Below are 17,382 nucleotides of genomic sequence, written 5' to 3' on the forward strand. Positions count from 1 at the left end.
AGAGAGGCGAGAAGGGAAACAACAGAAGGGCGAAAGGAGATCCTGCAATTGAAGCAAGAGGAGAAAGGGGTGATTGACAGGAATGGACACAGAGAGAGGGCAAATAACTGAAAGGGCAAGGCGATACAGGATACGGATGAAAGGGAATGGAGATAGGAGAAGGTATATGTATACACGTGTGTGCTTTACAGAAGGAAGGTTGTATGGTTGGTGTGGAAGTGTGTATATGTCAGAGAGAATGAAACTGTGTGTGCATGTGAAAGGCTTTAAATGCCCCTGTAAATGAGAGTGACAAATTTGTCCGATATTTTTATTTTATTTTTTATTTAAATGATTTATATACCACCTACACCACACAAAATATTCAGAAAACCCCACTGTGCATGAGGTAATCCGAGATAGTTTTAGTTATAATATTCTTTCTTCACTCTCCATACTGTTATCGTAGATCTGCTTGGAAGGTGTGGCCTAGTGGTTAGAGCTGCAGCCTCAGCACCCTGAGGTTATGGGTTTAAGCCCCATGCTGCTCCTTGTGACCCTGGGCAAGTCACTTAATCCTCCATTGCCTCAGGTACATTAGCTAGAATGTGAACCCGCTGGGACAGATGGAGAAAAATGCTTGAGTACCTGAATGTAAACCGCTTAGACAACCTCCATGGATGGGCGGTATATAAAAAAGTATTCAATACAAGCTGAATATATAGAAAAATCACTTCACCACACAAAATATATTCAGAAAACCCCACCGTGCATGAGGTAATATGAGAGAGTTTCCTCTTTTTTAACGGAGAAAAGACCTCAGTTCTTTCCAGGGCTTATTGTCACCTGGAAAAACTCTATGTTAGCTACATAGGAAAAAACATCCTTGGTCTACAAAAACTCCGTGTGAAAAGATAATATATTCTTTTAAATAGTATTCTTTATATATTTTTTAATAATTTAAAAATTCAATAACAGTTCATAGGAAAATTTATCTTCAAAAATGCTCTATCCTCCGGACGTGGTTTAAATCCTAGCAGTCCACGTTCTTCTCCCAGCGCTGCTATCGCTTTATTGCCTGGGAGAAAAAAATATAGAATTCCCGACAGGCCCTGTGTCGCACTTCTTGCTGCATCAGAGGAAATGATTAAACAATCGAGTTGCTGCTTCAATGATTCATTGAAGCAACAGCTCGATTGTTTAATAATCCCTGGAAAGAACTGAGGTCTTTTCTCCGTTAAAAAAGAGGAAACTCTCTCATATTACCTCATGCACGGTGGGGTTTTCTGAATATATTTTGTGTGGTGAAGTGATTTTTCTATATATTCAGCTTGTATTGAATACTTTTTTATATACCGCCCATCCATGGAGGTTGTCTAAGCGGTTTACATTCAGGTACTCAAGCATTTTTCTCCATCTGTCCCAGCGGGTTCACATTCTAGCTAATGTACCTGAGGCAATGGAGGATTAAGTGACTTGCCCAGGGTCACAAGGAGCAGCATGGGGCTTAAACCCATAACCTCAGGGTGCTGAGGCTGCAGCTCTAACCACTAGGCCACACCTTCCAAGCAGATCTACGATAACAGTATGGAGAGTGAAGAAAGAATATTATAACTAAAAGATTGAACAATCATCCTCACAAACCAAAGAACTCTTTTCCACAGTGTGTAAATTAACCAGCAGTACTATGGTTAATAAATCCAATGAAAGCACCATCCCAACCCAAACAATGGCAATAGGCCTGACAGAAAAAGTAGAAAAGATAACGAAGTTTCAAACAAATGTCGTACCCTACCAAGATAACATTTAAACATGCTATATTGTTTTTAATGCATTATTTCAACTACATTCTTTTTTTTTTTTTTTTCCCCAATTCATACAAAAGAAACCATGGGGGTTTGTAGCTACAGGAAAACTACTGGGGAAGGAAAAAATAAAGAATTCATATAAATAAAATTAACAGCAGTAGCTTGGTACATATATAAAATACTATAAAAGCACTACAAAACCCCCTCACCCATCCCACACACGAAAATATCACCATCTCAGTTCTGCTCTGTGGCATCATGAGATACTGGATCCTCAAAGAACTCCGAGGTCCTTTGACTAAGGCGCGCTAGCCGTTTTAGTGCGCGCTAAATGCTAACGCATCCATAGGATATAATGGACGCGTTGGCATTTAGGGCGCCTTAGTCAAAGGACCCCTCTGTTATTATCCTTCTTATTGCTGGTTCAGAGCTGTTCTTCATTTTTCTACACAATGACAGGAAATGGCCAAGAAAATGAGGGAGAACAAACTCAGAAGGCATAGGATGAGCACAAAAGAGGGAAGCAAACAGGAGCAGTAAGGCAAGAAGAGAAAAGTGCATGAAGATGACAGGAAGGAAGGATCCATCATAAGAACATAAGCACTGCCTCTGCTGGGTCAGACCAGAGGTCCATCATGCCCAGCAGTCTGCTCACGTGGCGGCCCATCAGGTCCAGGACCTGTATAGTATTCTTCTATCTATACCCTTCCATCCCTTTTTCCTTCAGGAATTTATCTAATCCTTTCTTGAACCCCAATATCGTGCTCTGTCCTATCATTCCAGGTGTCAAGCAGCAGAGAACTTCAAGACTGCAGTTCTCACCTCTACTTGGTTATCAAACACTTCCTGCCACACCAGGTAGCCTTTACCACACCAAGAGATAATGTCCATTAGCCTAGAAGGAAACATGTCAAAGAGAAACCTGTAAATCCAGAGTCTAGGGTGCACAAAACAACATTTTATTCAAAAGCACTGCAGTGCTGTATTGTGTATTTCACAGTTAATACAATTTCCTGTTATCACAAGAGATTAATGCCAGCTAGTGCATACATTACATTACATTAGAGATTTCTATTCCGCCATTGCCTTGCGGTTCAAGGAGGATTACAAAAAAATTACAAAAACGTATTTCAAGAAGAAGATATCTGGTAATTTCTAGAGGAGATAAAGAGTGGATGAGGTTGCTTTGGGGAATTGGGAAGGTATTGGGATGTGGTATTGGGAGTAGGAAGGAGCTAGCGGTATTAAGTCGTTTGCAGGAATTTCTTGAAAAGTATAGTCTTTATTTCTTTTCTGAATGTTTTGTAGTCTGGGGTCAGAATCAGTAGCTTGGAGATTTGGTTGTCGAGTTTTGCTGCTTGTGTGGCTTACAAGCTAGTAACAGGATGAGCACACAGTGCTCAAACAAATACTACTGAGAAAAGAAGGGCTGGAATATTATCTTACATTAAATAAAACTCTGACAGTATTTTCCACATATACTTTAAAAAAGAAAGGTTCAGTGTGGATTAGCACAAAAGAACCAGGAATTAACCACCTCTATTATAGACCACATAACAAAATTAATCACTTGTTCAGCACAAATTTCCAATATAAATAGATTTTTAAATACTCTCAAACAACTTGTAATGGGATCTTTGTCTAAGTTGGATTGGTAGAATAATCCCCCTTTTGGCTGCTTGTTTTATTTTCAAATCTTTCCAGGGTCAAGTGCCCAAACATTTTGTGTACCAGATAAACAGAGCATCATCAGCTCATAATTTTCAGTCTTATAACCAAAATTTACTTAATTTTCCATCTATCAAGGGATTCTCTATAAGAAACATGTAGTTATTTTCTTTTAGAAAGCCTTCCGATAGACGTTAAGCAAGAATAACATGAGGAAGGACCTAGCGAAGCTTGAAGAATGGTCTGAAATTTGGCAGCTAAGATTTCATGCTAAGAAATGCAAGGTTAAGCATTTGGGCTGCAGACCCTGAGGGAACAGTACAGTTTAGTAGATGAAGAACTTTTGTGCATGAAAGAGGAGCAGGACTTGGGTGTGATAGTATGTGATGATATTAAGGTGACAGTGAAATCTAGACAGATGCTAGGGTGCATAGGGAGAGGTATGGCCAGTAGGGAAAAGGAGGCATTGATGCCCTTGTATAAGACTCTGATGAGACCTCATTTAGAATATTGTGCACAATTCTGGAGACCGCACCTTCAAAAAGATATAAATAGGATAGAGGGCTACTAAAATGGTCGGTGGTCTTCAGCATAAGGTATACAGAGACAGGTGTAAAGATCGTAATATGTATACTTTGGAGGAAAGGTGGGAGAGGGGAGATATGATAAGAGATGTTTAAATACCTATGTGGCACATGAGGCAAGTCTCTTTCAATTGAGAGGAAATTCTGGAATGAGAGGGCGTAGGATTTAGTTAAGGGATGATAGGCCAAGGAGTAATCTAAGGAAAACTTACAGAAAGGGTGGTAGATGCATGGAATAGTATCCTGGTAGAGGTAGTAGAGACAAAGACTGTCTGAATTCAAGAAAGGGCAGAACAAGCATGTGGGATCTCTTAGGGAGGAGGAGATAGTGGATGCTGCAGATGGGCAGACTGGATGGGCCATTTGGCCTTTATCTGCCATCATGTTTCTATGTTATTATTCCTGTCGTAAAATAGAAGCAATCAAAGAAATTTTCTTTTTAACATTTTTTTATATGTTAGATACTGGGAAAGTTATTTTGGCTTCTATGATGTATAATGCTTAGGACCTTTTTTTTTGGAATAGAAAGTTAATCACAGCCTAGATTAGGTTAAATGACAAGATTAACATATTTTCATATTATATCCTTTGGGGAGAAGAGAAGTGAAAATTTAAATAAATGTCTAGATGAATACCCAAATTTGTACTTAAAGAAATATTAAATTATACATGTATCTAGGAGTTTGACCGTGAAATAAAAGAAATACTAACGTAGAGAGAAGCTAGGACTATTTTTAAACTATCAGTAACCAATGAAGTCTATTAAACAATGGTGTTATTCTATCACATTAAACGTGAACACAATCGCTCTGCTGTACTCTAAAGGGTTCAATTTTTTTTCCACATGGTCACTTGACAGCCTACGTATAAGATATTACAATAATCCAACTGTGATAAACAAGGGATTGTACCACAATCTGAAATGAATGGAATTCCAAGCAGCTACAGCTGTACTTCACTTTTCTTAACCCCCCCTCAAAACTCTCAATTACTCGAACATATGTGTCAAATGTTAATGCATTATCTAATGTTACTCCCAAGATTTTAAGTTGGGGATCCTCCTAAAACACAACAAAATAACACATTGCTCATGTTATAGCTCGGCTCAAGTGAACTATGCTACATATACTCAGTTTGGCTTGTGATGGCATCTGGCCAGGCAGCTGTTTCCAGCCTCACACATTCTCACAACCAGACATACATCAGGGACTTAAACAGCAGTGATCTCACGTGCAATGCCCACCACCGTCACAACACACCCTACTTTCAGTCAGCAACAACAGAATATACACTTCTCCCTCCATATTCGCGGTTTCCACAATAGCGGTTTAGATTATTTGCGGTTTTTTGACTTCTGGCTCCTCCCACACGAATTAGGTCATCCATGCTTGCAGAGAAAAATTTTGCCGCGTTTTTCCAAGCACCGATTCGCAGCGTGCACAGAGAAAAATCACAGATTACCAGCCTCTTTTCAAGAATCAGTCAAAAGAGACCAAGTTACATGCATTTGCGCTCTCTCCAGTCAGTATGCCTCCCCCCTCCCCCATTCGAAATCTTTCCCTCCACGCTCCTACTGCGTCCAAGGTCTGGCATCTCTCGCTCATTCTCAAACCCCATTGGTTCTACCTTCAAACTTATCTCTGAGGTTTCCAGCAGCGGCGGCAGTTTTATATGGAGTTGCCTGCGGCGGCCCTGGAGATTTCCCTCTGCCGTGTCCCACCCCGCTGGAAACAGGAAGTTGAGTCCAGAAGGGAGGTGGGACGCGGCACAGGGAAAGTGGTTGTGCCACAGAGGAGGGAGCGGGGATGAAGTAAGGTTGGAATAAGGTTGAGCTACCGAAATGCGAGATTGTTATTCACGGTTATGTGAATCCCCTAACCCTCGTGAATCGGATGGAGAAGTGCAATACAAAACTGTACATTTCCCTTTTCTTGAAAAATATAGGAAGTGGAAACCGAGAGCCTAGGGTGGAAAGCAACAGGAACCATGCTGGACAGAAAATTGGCATGTCTGAGCTCCTGCTAAATAGGGAATATTAGAGAACATATCATTATCCACCTCCTTACTTCTTTATGTAGAAAGATTCTAATTTGGTGTAGTCATCTCCAAACTGCATTATCTTCATAAATTCCTGGACATGTGGATTTGACTTCCTTATGACAAAAAAAAAAGACAAAAAACAAAAGAGGAGACATGGAATTAAATAAATGCTGAGATTTTAATTCCCTTTTCATTTATCATCATCACTTTTTTCTTTTGTTTTTAATTAGTTGTGGAGAACAGAAAGTGCTCTGCTGAGGATTCACTTCTTTCTATAAGACAATAAAGGTCTCCTTTAGCAATATGGCACCTGTCCTTCAAGGAAGCACAAAGGGATGACAGCATGCAGAGTAGTGTGAAACTGCAGGCCAGGCGGCTGACAGGCCGCTCACTTCCTAATGTCATGCACTTCACAAGAGAAAGCAGACTCACTGTTATGGCATTGCCTGCCTGGTAATTAAGGCAAAACAAACCCCTCTATTAGTATAAAACATATTGGGAGCATTCTGAGGAACAAAGCTGAAGGCAGGGTGACTCCAGTGCCTGAGAAGGATTGTTATGCCGTGTCAACAATTTTTTTTTTTTATATTTAAGTATTTTTATTGATTTCAATATTATATCAAGCGAACTTGTAGAGAAAGCAACTTTAACCAAAACATATTACAATTATATAAATCCATACTTAACAATGTTAAGCAGTTTACAAGAAAACTTGTTATGGTAAAATTAGCTCAAGTCCTCATTGGATCCAAGAATTAATTGTGAGAAAACATAAGAGAAAACAATCAGAGAAGTAATGCTATTCCTATGGGTCGGGAAGGAGATTACTATTTTTTTTTTTTTTTAGAGCTCAAGCTTGAATTTTCTCCTTGTCCAGGCGGGACATCGCCAGAAAATTAGTCAAATGGGGCTCAAAGAATACATATTTAATTGAGTGATAACAGACAATGCACTTACAAGGGTGTCTCAAATAAAATGTAGCCCCCAATGGAGATGACCCCCGGTTTCAAAAGAAGGAAGTCACGTCTACGTTTTTGCGTTTCCCTTATAACATCAGGGAACATTTGAATTTTACAACCAAGGAATTCCATTTGTTTATTCTTTAGAAAGTCTCAATAACCAAGATTTATCAATAGAAAGAGCCAAAGTAACTACTAATGTTGCAGGTGTTGCCACTTCCTTATCTGACTTCTCCAGAATCTCAGTAATATTCAATAGTTGTCATTCAGTAGGTTCAGGTTGCTGTTGATACGGAGTTTTGCTGGGGAGGTAATAAACTTGAGAGAATGGTGGAAGATTACCTTCCGGAACTTCCAAAATTTCTAATAAGTATCTCCTGAGCATATCTCTGGATGTTACCATAGTTATTCTTGGAAAATTTATCAATCTCAAATTATTACTACGTGCCCGATTCTCTAATGATTCCACTTTTCTTCTAAGATTCAAGTTATCTTTAATTATAGTTTCCTGGAGTTGTTTTATTGAAACCATGTCCTGCTGAGTCTTTTGAAGTAAATTATTAGAAGTCATATCGAAATTTTAATTTTTCTAATTCTTCTGAATGGTGGATAAGTTTATTTTCAATCTGTTGGAAATTGGGACTAATTACTAATTACCTTCCCTAAATTTGCTACCAGGTCCCGAAGAGCTTCTAAGGTCATCTCAGCAGGTCTATCCCAAAAAGTAGCTTGTATTGTAGTACAGAGTCTCTCACCTTCCTTAGATTGTTCTGGTTTCTGTTCCTTCTGGTCCAATCCTCCTCCAGGTGTTATAGATCCCACAGAGTCTTCCCAGGAGGTTGCCCGAACCGGGATCTCCATTTCCAAGCTTCCTGGTGTTAAGTTGTCTGCCTCTGGGGAAAGTATCGGCCCCTTCTTCCGGGGTTTCCTGACCCCTGGGAGAGCTGGTCAACTGTGGTGGAGGAGGCAGTGCTCTAACATCCGGGCTAAGAGTGGTGTCTGACCCAAGAGGAATCACACCCAGGATCCTCAGTGGGCTAGCGACCGGACTCACAGAAGCCGCTCCCTGCGTCCTCCGAAGGAGTTCTTCAATGTTGCTGAGGGACAGCACCTCGGAGTGCCAAGAGGCGCCAGCAGCGCTCCTGCCTCTCCTCTTTGGCATCACGCTGCAAAAACAGGTAAAACCAAGCCGGAAACAGCAGTCTCCAACCAAAAATCACAAAAGTAGAAGCGCTTCAATCGGAAGCTTATACCCGATCACCTAGGCAGCCCGTTTCAACAATTTCTTAACCACAAAGTACTCTATTAACTGTTGTCTAAGCCCATGCTCTCATATTTTCTAGTATAAAATTACATGACAGATGCCATTTGCTATGGTAGCAAAAATGAAACAAAGGTGCTGAAAAGCCTAATGCATGCAGGAAATGACACGGGCTTAAAACGTTGAGCTGAAATTCTGAGCTACAGGAGAGCAGTTCCACCCCTACGCCATAGGATGACATCACACACTTGTGTGACTGACCAATTCAATCCTGCTTGTCGAAAGAGAAGCAAGCAGTAGCAGCACAGAAAAGTGTATTGTTTTTGTTTTATTTGGTGGAGGGGGGGAAGGGGCTTTAAAAGAGCTTGATTCATGTCTTTGCATTTTCTGCTTCAAACCACACAAACTGCAATTTCACACAAAAAAGTTACATAATTTGTGTGTTATTTCCAGTAAAACAAAAAGGGCTAAAAGGACAACATGTCACTTAAATAACAAAAGATACTAAACACATATCACTATGGGGTCCTTTTATTAAGGAATGCTAACCGATTTATTGCACGCTAAATGATAAGGCATCCATTATATTCTATGGGCACCTTAGCATTTAGCGGGCACTAAATCGTTTAGCGCGCCTTAATAAAAGGACTCTTATTTTACTTAAACCTTCATTGGACAGTGATAAAAGTCTAATAAAAACAAAACCCATGGTGGTCCAAAACAGTGGTTTCCAACCCTGTCCCGAAGGACCACCAGGCCAGTCGGGTTTTCAGGATAGCCCTAATGAATATGCATGGAGCAGATTTGCATGCCTGGCACCTGCATTATATGCAGATTTCGCTCATCCATATTCATTAGGGCTACCCTGAAAACCCGACTGGCCTGGTGGCCCTCCAGGATAGGGTTGGGAGCCATTGGTCTAAAACATTTGTTACGACAGTAGGAGAAAGAGGAGCATACCAACAAAAGAAATCAACCTCGTCACCTCCTAGGTGGATGTAGAAGTCTGGAAAGACAGAACTGACTTCATTAAAGAACTCGGCCATAAAGTGATAGGTACTATTTAGCGTAGGATTCACTGGCCCATACGTTCCAGAGGACTTTGCTCCTTCATAGCAAGGGGTCAGCAACCCAGGAACTCCTACAAGGAGAGGAAGAGACATTTAAATGGGTCATTATCTTTTTTTTTTAGTGAACCCAAATAAGAGATTAGGAATATGCATTTTCATTTTGTTTACTTTTGTTTTTACAAATTTGACAAGTACTAAATTAAGAGGACCTAAGACCCTCTTCTTTACAGACACGGAGATTTAAAGAAAGCCTATCATAATGCCTCAGTCTCACTTCATGGTTCAACCACAGCAGCATTTAAGGAAAGATGTTCAAATCATAACTGAGACATACATCTAAGTCAACCTTTTGTATCCTGGAATATTGGTAAGCTATTACCCCGATCCTCAGCGGCACCACTTGGAACTCAAACCACTTTCATTGTTCCAAGCTTTACGTGTCAGATCGTCACTGGATCGTTTTTCGTTGTAACCTTATTCTTTTTTATCTTTTTTCTTTTTTTGAAACTATTCACATTATAAAGAATTTTTATGAAGAATTTTTAAGCATGTTACTTAGCTTAGTTCTGTGGTCTCTGGCAGGGGGTTAACACCGACATGTTTCGCATTCAAGCTTTATCAAGGAACCCCTCCATATAAATACCGCCAAACTCTGACCACTGTATCAAGAGCACCACAGAACTAAGCTAAGTAACATGCTTAAAAATTCTTCATAAAAATTCTTTATAATGTGAATAGTTTCAAAAAAAGAAAAAAGATAAAAAAAGAATAAGGTTATAACGAAAAACGATCCAGTGACGATCTGACACGTAAAGCTTGGAACAATGAGAGTGGTTTGAGTTCCAAGTGGTGCCGCTGAGGATCGGGGTAATAGCTTACCAATATTCCAGGATACAAAAGGTTGACTTAGATGTATGTCTCCCTTTGATTTGTTACATAGACTAGTTTGTCTTGGGATAAAATAAAATAAAATTGTGCTATCGCATAATCAAATCATAACTGACACATCCAGGTCAGGACATCTCAAGTTCCACAAGTATTTAATTAGGATCTGCCTGTTCAAAAATACATGAAGAAATGGACATTTTCACATTTCACATGATCCATTACTTGTATTCTACTTACACCAAATCCTAGTTCAAGGAGGATTATAGAATACAAAGACCAGTGGAAAGATTGGGATGTACACAGCCTTCAAATTAAGATGTACGAGTAGGAAGTTTTGATCCTGGGTATGCTGTTCTCAGGAAGAACATTACAATGATCGAGCAATTTGTGACAGTTTGGGTGTGTCTTAATTTGTTTTTGTAATGGTTTTAATTATGTATATAATCTCTGCAAACCACTGAGAATGTTAGAGTGGCAGTATATAAATGTATTAAAATCTTAAAATAATCTTGATACTTCAAAGGAAACATAATTTGTCATGAAAATGACTTGATCAGATGAAGAATTCCAAATCTTAGCTGCTTGTTATGAAAATAATGTAGAGAAAATTATTTTAGATTCTAAACCCTTGCAAGATGAAAAAGCTAATTTTGAAAAGTTCTATTTAGAATACAGAACTACTATTAGTAAAAACAAAGTGGAGCTGTCCCATGAATAATTTTATGTATTAAGCAGCAGTTTGAAGAAAATCCTGGCCTCGACGGTTAGCCAACGAAGCTGAACACAATAGGGAGTAATCCTATCAATTTTTTTAAAAGAATATATCAAAGTCATAGGAGGCCAGAGTCGAGGGTAAGGGATCCAGGGTTTGGGTAATGAAAGCATGCATTGTGGGATGCTTCACGAGCTCTTGATGATGGAACCTAGAGACTTACGCCTTTCCTTTAAATGTCAGAAAATATTTTACTCTATTTGGGGGGCTTACATTACATTACATTACATTAGTGATTTATATTCCGCTTGTGCCTTGCGGTTCTAAGCGGATTACAATTTATAAGACTGGACATTTCCAGTAGCGGTGCAGTACATAGATTCAAGAATGTGTCAAGATACAGTTATTGATCTGGGTTTTTCGGAAGAACTTGAAAGCTAATAGTAGATTGTGATAAGTATTTGTGATGAGTAGATATAATAAAGTCAGGGTTCTGGTAGGTTGTTGTGATGAATAGAAATAATAAAAGTCAGGGTTCTGATGTATTGCTATGGTGGTGATGGTGGTGGTCATGAGAGTATTTTCTATTGTTGTTGAGGGGTTATGATGATGGAAAGTGTTTTTTGAAGAGATGAGTTTTGATTTCTTTTCGGAATATTTTGATGTCTGTTGAATTTATCAGTAGATTGTTGATGGTGGGATCAATCTTTGCTGCTTGTGTCGCTAAAAGGCTGTCGTATATTTTCTTTCGTCTTGTTCCGTTGAGAGGGGGGTGAATGAATAGGCTCCGAGTTCTCCTTAATCTATGAGATAGGTTACGGTGTAGTCTGTTATTTAGGTATATGGGTGCTGTTCCGTGTGTTACTTTGTATAGTAGACAGTAGAATTTGAACTGGGATCTTGCTTTTATTGGTAGCCAGTGTGAGTCTAGGTATGCGTTGGTGATGTGGTCATATTTGCCAAGGGAGTAGATTAGTCTGAGGGCCGTGTTCTGAACCGACTGCAGTTGCCTTAACATATAGTTTGGGCAAGACAAGTAGAGGCTGTTGCAATAATCTAACATACTTAGTACCAGGGATTGTACCAATAACTTGTATTGATCTTTGTTGAAGTATTTTCTTATTTTTCTCAGATTACGCATAGTGAAGAATGCTCTTTGGATGATTTTGTGGATATGAGTCTGCATTGTGCAATTTCTGTCAAGTTGTATTCCCAGGATTTTGAGTGTGTTTTGCATTGGGTACTTGATTGTATTTAATTCTAGTTCAGTGATAGATGGTTTTTTTCCATCTCTAGAAGGAGGAATTTGGTTTTTTTTACATAGAATCACTAAACCCAAGGATTAGAAGCCACATCTTAAACCAGATTGGTGATATCTTAACACCAGTACCATAAGACCTAGGGTTGAACTTACCAGCGGAGATGATGTAACACTCCTGAAACCTCTTCTTTCACACTCAAAGTTGCAGCAAGGTGGGGAGGGGGGGGTTTGTGGGAAGAGATGTATGAAATGAGGATTAAATCAAAGATTATTGTATGATTGCCGGTCCCTTTTTCTGGGGAGCTCTAAGGGTTGAAGCTCTCCGGTTAGGTCTTATAACATACTGTCACCAAAGGGTGATGATCATCTGGGCCCGGTGCTATTAATTACACTTTACTTAAGAACACAACTTCTTTTGAGATCTCTAGGTGTAGTGGGAAGGAACTAATTTGAACATGTAATGGGAGGGTTATCCATCCATGTGATTGAAAACATATATACTGACAGTAATGATGACAGGAGTCAAGTTAATGCAGTTCATTGTTTAGTTTGTTGCATAAATGAGATTCCAGAATAAATTAGTTTATCTTGCTGGATGACCTCCACATTTGGAATAATGTTACTACAAAGTTTAGGAGGGCATTAAGGACACTGTATTATGTTATAAAAATGGTTTCAATAAATCTTTGAAAACATATCTGTGCAAGTTTGTGATGTAATTATTGTATGTACGAGAATTTTACTTATGATGCTGTGATAAAATGATTTTATATATCACTATCTATTTGTATTGGGATCCTTTTATTAAGGTGCGCTAACTGATTTAGCGCATGCTAAATGCTAGGGCGCCCATAGAATATAATGGATGCCTTAGCATTTAGCGTGTACTAATTTTTAGCATGCCTTAATAAAAGGACCCCACTGTCTTGCATTACTACTACTATTTATTTATTTTTAAAATTTCTATGCCGTCTTACCCTAGGCGGTTTACATATGTATTTGTATGTTTTTTTGTAAACTATTTTTGTAAACCATATAATAGAACCCTAAGCGCGCATGCGTACTTCAAACTTCGTGATCCCTGCATCAGTGATCCGTAGCTCCGTACCATTAGAACCAGCCTGTGGCGGTTTTCTGGCTCCTACTACGCATGCGGAGTTTGAAATGGCGACCTCGGACGCAAGGAGGCGGAGAACACACCGGCGACTCCCCCCCCCCCTCCTGCCCTCACTCACTCTAAGAGGACCAAGCAACAGAAGCAGCCGCGGTTTGGGAGCAGGTATTGATGAACAGGGAGAGCAGGGAAGAGGTGCTGCTGGACAGGGGGGAGGTAAAATGAAGGGAGAAGGGCTATTGCTGGACAGGGAGAGCAGGGAAGGGGTGGTGGTGGACAGCCGAGGAAAGAGAGAGAGACAGAAATAAAGAAAGACAGACAGAAAGAAAATGGCCAAGGAGAGAGACAGAAAGAAAGAAAAAGACAGAAAGCGGCCAAGGAGAGAGAGAGAAAGAAAGAGGCCAGAGAGAGAAAAAGAAAGAAAGACAGACATCTATTCTAGCACCCGTTAATGTAACAGGCTTAAAGACTAGTTTATAAATAAATATATTTCAAAACAGATCTTATTAGGAATTTAGAGCAATTCTTTCAAAAAGTACAAAGGCAAAAGGATGTGCAATGAAGTAGTATACCTAAAACAAATAAAATATTTTTTTTCCACTTTATACATCATTAAGCTGAGGAACTCATTTCCAGAGAATTTGGTAAATAAACAGTTAGCATAGCTGGATTTAAGTATGAACAAGCTCCTAGAAAAAAGTTTATAACCATTAATGCAGGCCTGGGGAAAGCCACGGTTTATCCCTGGGCTAAGCAGCAGAAAATCTTTCCACTTTATGGGAACCTCTCAGGTATTTGTGGCCTGGATTGGACACTCTTGCAGAAAGGATACCATTTGATGGAACTTTATTCTGACTCAGTGTAGAAATGCTTATGCTTTTAACCAAATAGTTTCAAGTTTTATTAATTATTGATAAATCACCTATTTAATTTCCTAGGCGATGTACAATACAAATTTAAAATATAACAAGTAATACAGTAATAAATTAAAAACAAAATAATAATAAAAAAAAGACAATACACGAATAGGGAGGAAAAAAGGGAGAAGTTACAATTTCTTTTTAAGAGTTAAGAAACATATAAAGGAAAATAACATAAGGGAAATAGGACTTTAAAATAGCAAGTTAAAAGGAAGTTTTGGTTAAGAAAATCATAGATTAAAAGCATCTTTAAAAAGATAGGTTTTCAGGGATTTTTTAAAAGAGACATAACGCAGGTTATCATTCAGAAATGATAGCCAATAAGGATCATAAAATGTCCATTTAATTTCTGCCCTTTTTCATTTCTATTACAGTGCCATAAATTTAATCAGACTCATTACCTTTGCCCCAGGACTGGGTGTGTCCAGGAGTGTCAAACTCAGAAATCACCCGAATCCCACGCAGCCGGGCGTATTCTATCACAGTCTTCACATCACTAGTGGTATAAATATGGGTCTTAGGGTTGTATGCGCCCTGGAAGCAGAAATCAAGTTCCAGAAGTCATCTTTATGCTTTGCTTTGCTCTTTGTATTATTTCAGTCTTTGTCTCCTTAGCTTAATCCCAGAAATCGGAAAGAACTGCCGATTTTTATGATCCTTTGGCAACTTCCCCAGTTTCTTGTCCTGCAGTGCCTACTGGTCTATTACTGCAAATTCCCCCTCAGGCCACCTTACACTTTCTCTCCCTCTGGCAATCGCCATGCCAAGCTGCCTCTGCCTACCGCTGCCACCGCTACCTGTTTATCCCCCTCCCTCAGAGCTGCCACTAAAGTAGTCACCTCCCTCACATCACTAATGCTGGTGCTAAGTAGAAGGAAGAAACTAGGGCTCCGATTCACTAAAGTCGGCGATCGTCGCTAAATCTGATCGCTGCCAACTAAATCAATTCACAAAACGGCCCACCTCGTGTTTTCCCCCTCAATCGCCCATTTTCCGATCTGGCCATGCAAATTAGTAAAACCCCATGCAAAATAGCCAAGCGACTGATTCACTTACATTGCTTGGCTATTTTTCATCTGGTTTTACGATCCTAAAAACCTGACTGCTCTAGACCTGTTGGCAACTGTGTTACAGACAGGTCTGCCGGGTTAAAAAATAAAAAAAATGGTACAGATATTTTGCATGTATTACACATACAAAATATCTGTCCCATTAAAAAAAAAAAAAAAATTTAAAGTCACCCACTGCCGGCCCTCCCCAACGACCTGCCGACAATCGCGCCCCCCCCTCCCCCAACAATTGCCACAACACCACACACTCCCCCCATCCCCGCGTGAATATGGCAGGGGTGATGCCCACTCCCCTCCTGCCATCGCCCCCCTCTGCGCCAAACTGATATGGCAGAAGGATTGCCTACTCCCTCCTGCTGTCAGGCCCCCCTTCCCCCGCAGTCTGAAACCATTGTTTTGGCTAATCAGGGACTTCCTTAGGTCTACAGCAGTTGGATTTTAGGATCGTAAAACCCGATTGAAAATAGCCAAGCAACTGTTGGTGAATCAATCACTTGGCTATTTTGCATGGGGTTTTACAAATTTGAATGGCTGGATCGGGAAATGGGCGATCGAGGAGGAAAGTGAAAAGGATTAGGTCCCAATTCCTGCCCCATACTTTCTCTGTCTCTGTCATTTGGAAGTCAGGTACCTGGGGACATATCTTAAAGACCAGAAATCATCTTCCAAAACATGTCCAATTTATTGTGAGCTTTACATCTCTTTTATATCATTCTACATGAATCAGTGTTGTCAGCATGTGACGTAAACACAAACCATATATGAACACAGGTCACATGAAACTTTAAAGAAATCAGCATTTTTTCTATCTCAAGACTGGAGTCCAAAAGGTCAGAAGAGCCTTGGCCAGCAAAGCCTCTTCTGTTTGCAAATACGGCTTATAAAAACAATTGAAGTCACTTCACAACAAGATAACACACATATCTTATTAAACATAAATGTCCTTGTACTATTTTCAGAGAAGGAAAAACAAACAGGGTCTGGTTTTCTTACAGATTCAAACACATTCTATGGAAAACTACAAGACGTGTCCCTTCAGAAAGGTGGGCCATTTTGTGAATCAGGTCGGTTAGCAGCAATCATCGCTAAACCTGTGAAAACAGGTATAGCGAAGATCCCTGACTTTAGTGAATCAGGGCCAATGTCTCAAAGCTGGATTAGTTTTGGATAAATCAATACAGTAATGAACCTTATTCCTCACTCCTAAACCAGGATATGATCTCAGTCTCTCACAGAGTATGTAGTTTCAAAGCTGTAGACCAGTGTATTGTAAATTGTGTGCCACGGTGAGATTCTGGGTGTGCCTCGAGACGCTGGCAAGGTGCCGGCTGACTGCCTACAGGACGTGCCTCTCGCGTCAAGAGGCATATTCTGTAGGCAATGAGCCAGCGCCAGTGCCTCTCCTCTTCCAGCATCCCCCCACTGGTGGCTCAGGGCCCCGTTTGGACGTCCTTCACACATGCACATGACACCATCGTGTCGACGTCCGCACATTTCCAGATGCCCACCAGCCACAGCACAGGGTTTAGAGTGCCACGGCTTCCAGACGTTTGCGAGACACTGCTGCAGATGCTGAACTGCTTCTGCCACAGAATGCACTGGGCCACTTTGGGGAGGGCTTATTTCTCTGGATCCTCCAGATCTGATCTGATCTTTTCAAATTCAAGTCTCTCTCTTCACCTTATAGTTCCTCCAAGTTTCATGCAGCTAAATTTTTAGAGTTATTTTGCCCCCAGACAGACATTTGACAGCTTCTGTATAACTCTTTCCAACTACCCTTGGGGTTGAAAAGAATAAGCTAAATAGTTAAAACCAAAAAAGCTTCAATAAAATTGGGAGGGGGGAACACGTCCAAATTAAGTACACTAGATGCAAATTCTCCACCATAGTTTTTGGCATTATGGTGTATTTCCTAATTCTTGTGTCGTCCCAGAAAACCAAGGGCTAGATTCACAAAGCAAACCGATCGTGTACTGATCGGTTTGCGACCCCTTTGCGACCAGATTTCCCTCGGTCCCCAATCACTAACATCTCCTGCGATCCAATTT

At 40.1% G+C, this 17,382-nt stretch overlaps 1 protein-coding gene across 3 annotated transcripts in view; it reads right to left on the reverse strand.

Annotated features, from left to right (window-relative positions):
* The window catches only part of HEXA (hexosaminidase subunit alpha), a 53,763-nt gene that overhangs the window by 13,893 nt on the left and 22,488 nt on the right, over positions 1 to 17,382 (reverse strand). For all 3 annotated transcript variants that reach the window (XM_033919556.1, XM_033919558.1, XM_033919557.1), the window contains 4 exons: positions 14,666 to 14,798; positions 9,260 to 9,440; positions 6,106 to 6,192; positions 2,610 to 2,682 (listed from right to left, as the gene is read on the reverse strand). In XM_033919556.1, coding sequence (XP_033775447.1) covers positions 2,610 to 2,682; positions 6,106 to 6,192; positions 9,260 to 9,440; positions 14,666 to 14,798 — 474 coding nt within the window. The remainder of the gene's footprint in view (positions 1 to 2,609; positions 2,683 to 6,105; positions 6,193 to 9,259; positions 9,441 to 14,665; positions 14,799 to 17,382) is intronic.

This window comes from Geotrypetes seraphini, chromosome 14 (assembly GCF_902459505.1).
Source record: "Geotrypetes seraphini chromosome 14, aGeoSer1.1, whole genome shotgun sequence".
NCBI lineage: Eukaryota > Metazoa > Chordata > Amphibia > Gymnophiona > Dermophiidae > Geotrypetes > Geotrypetes seraphini.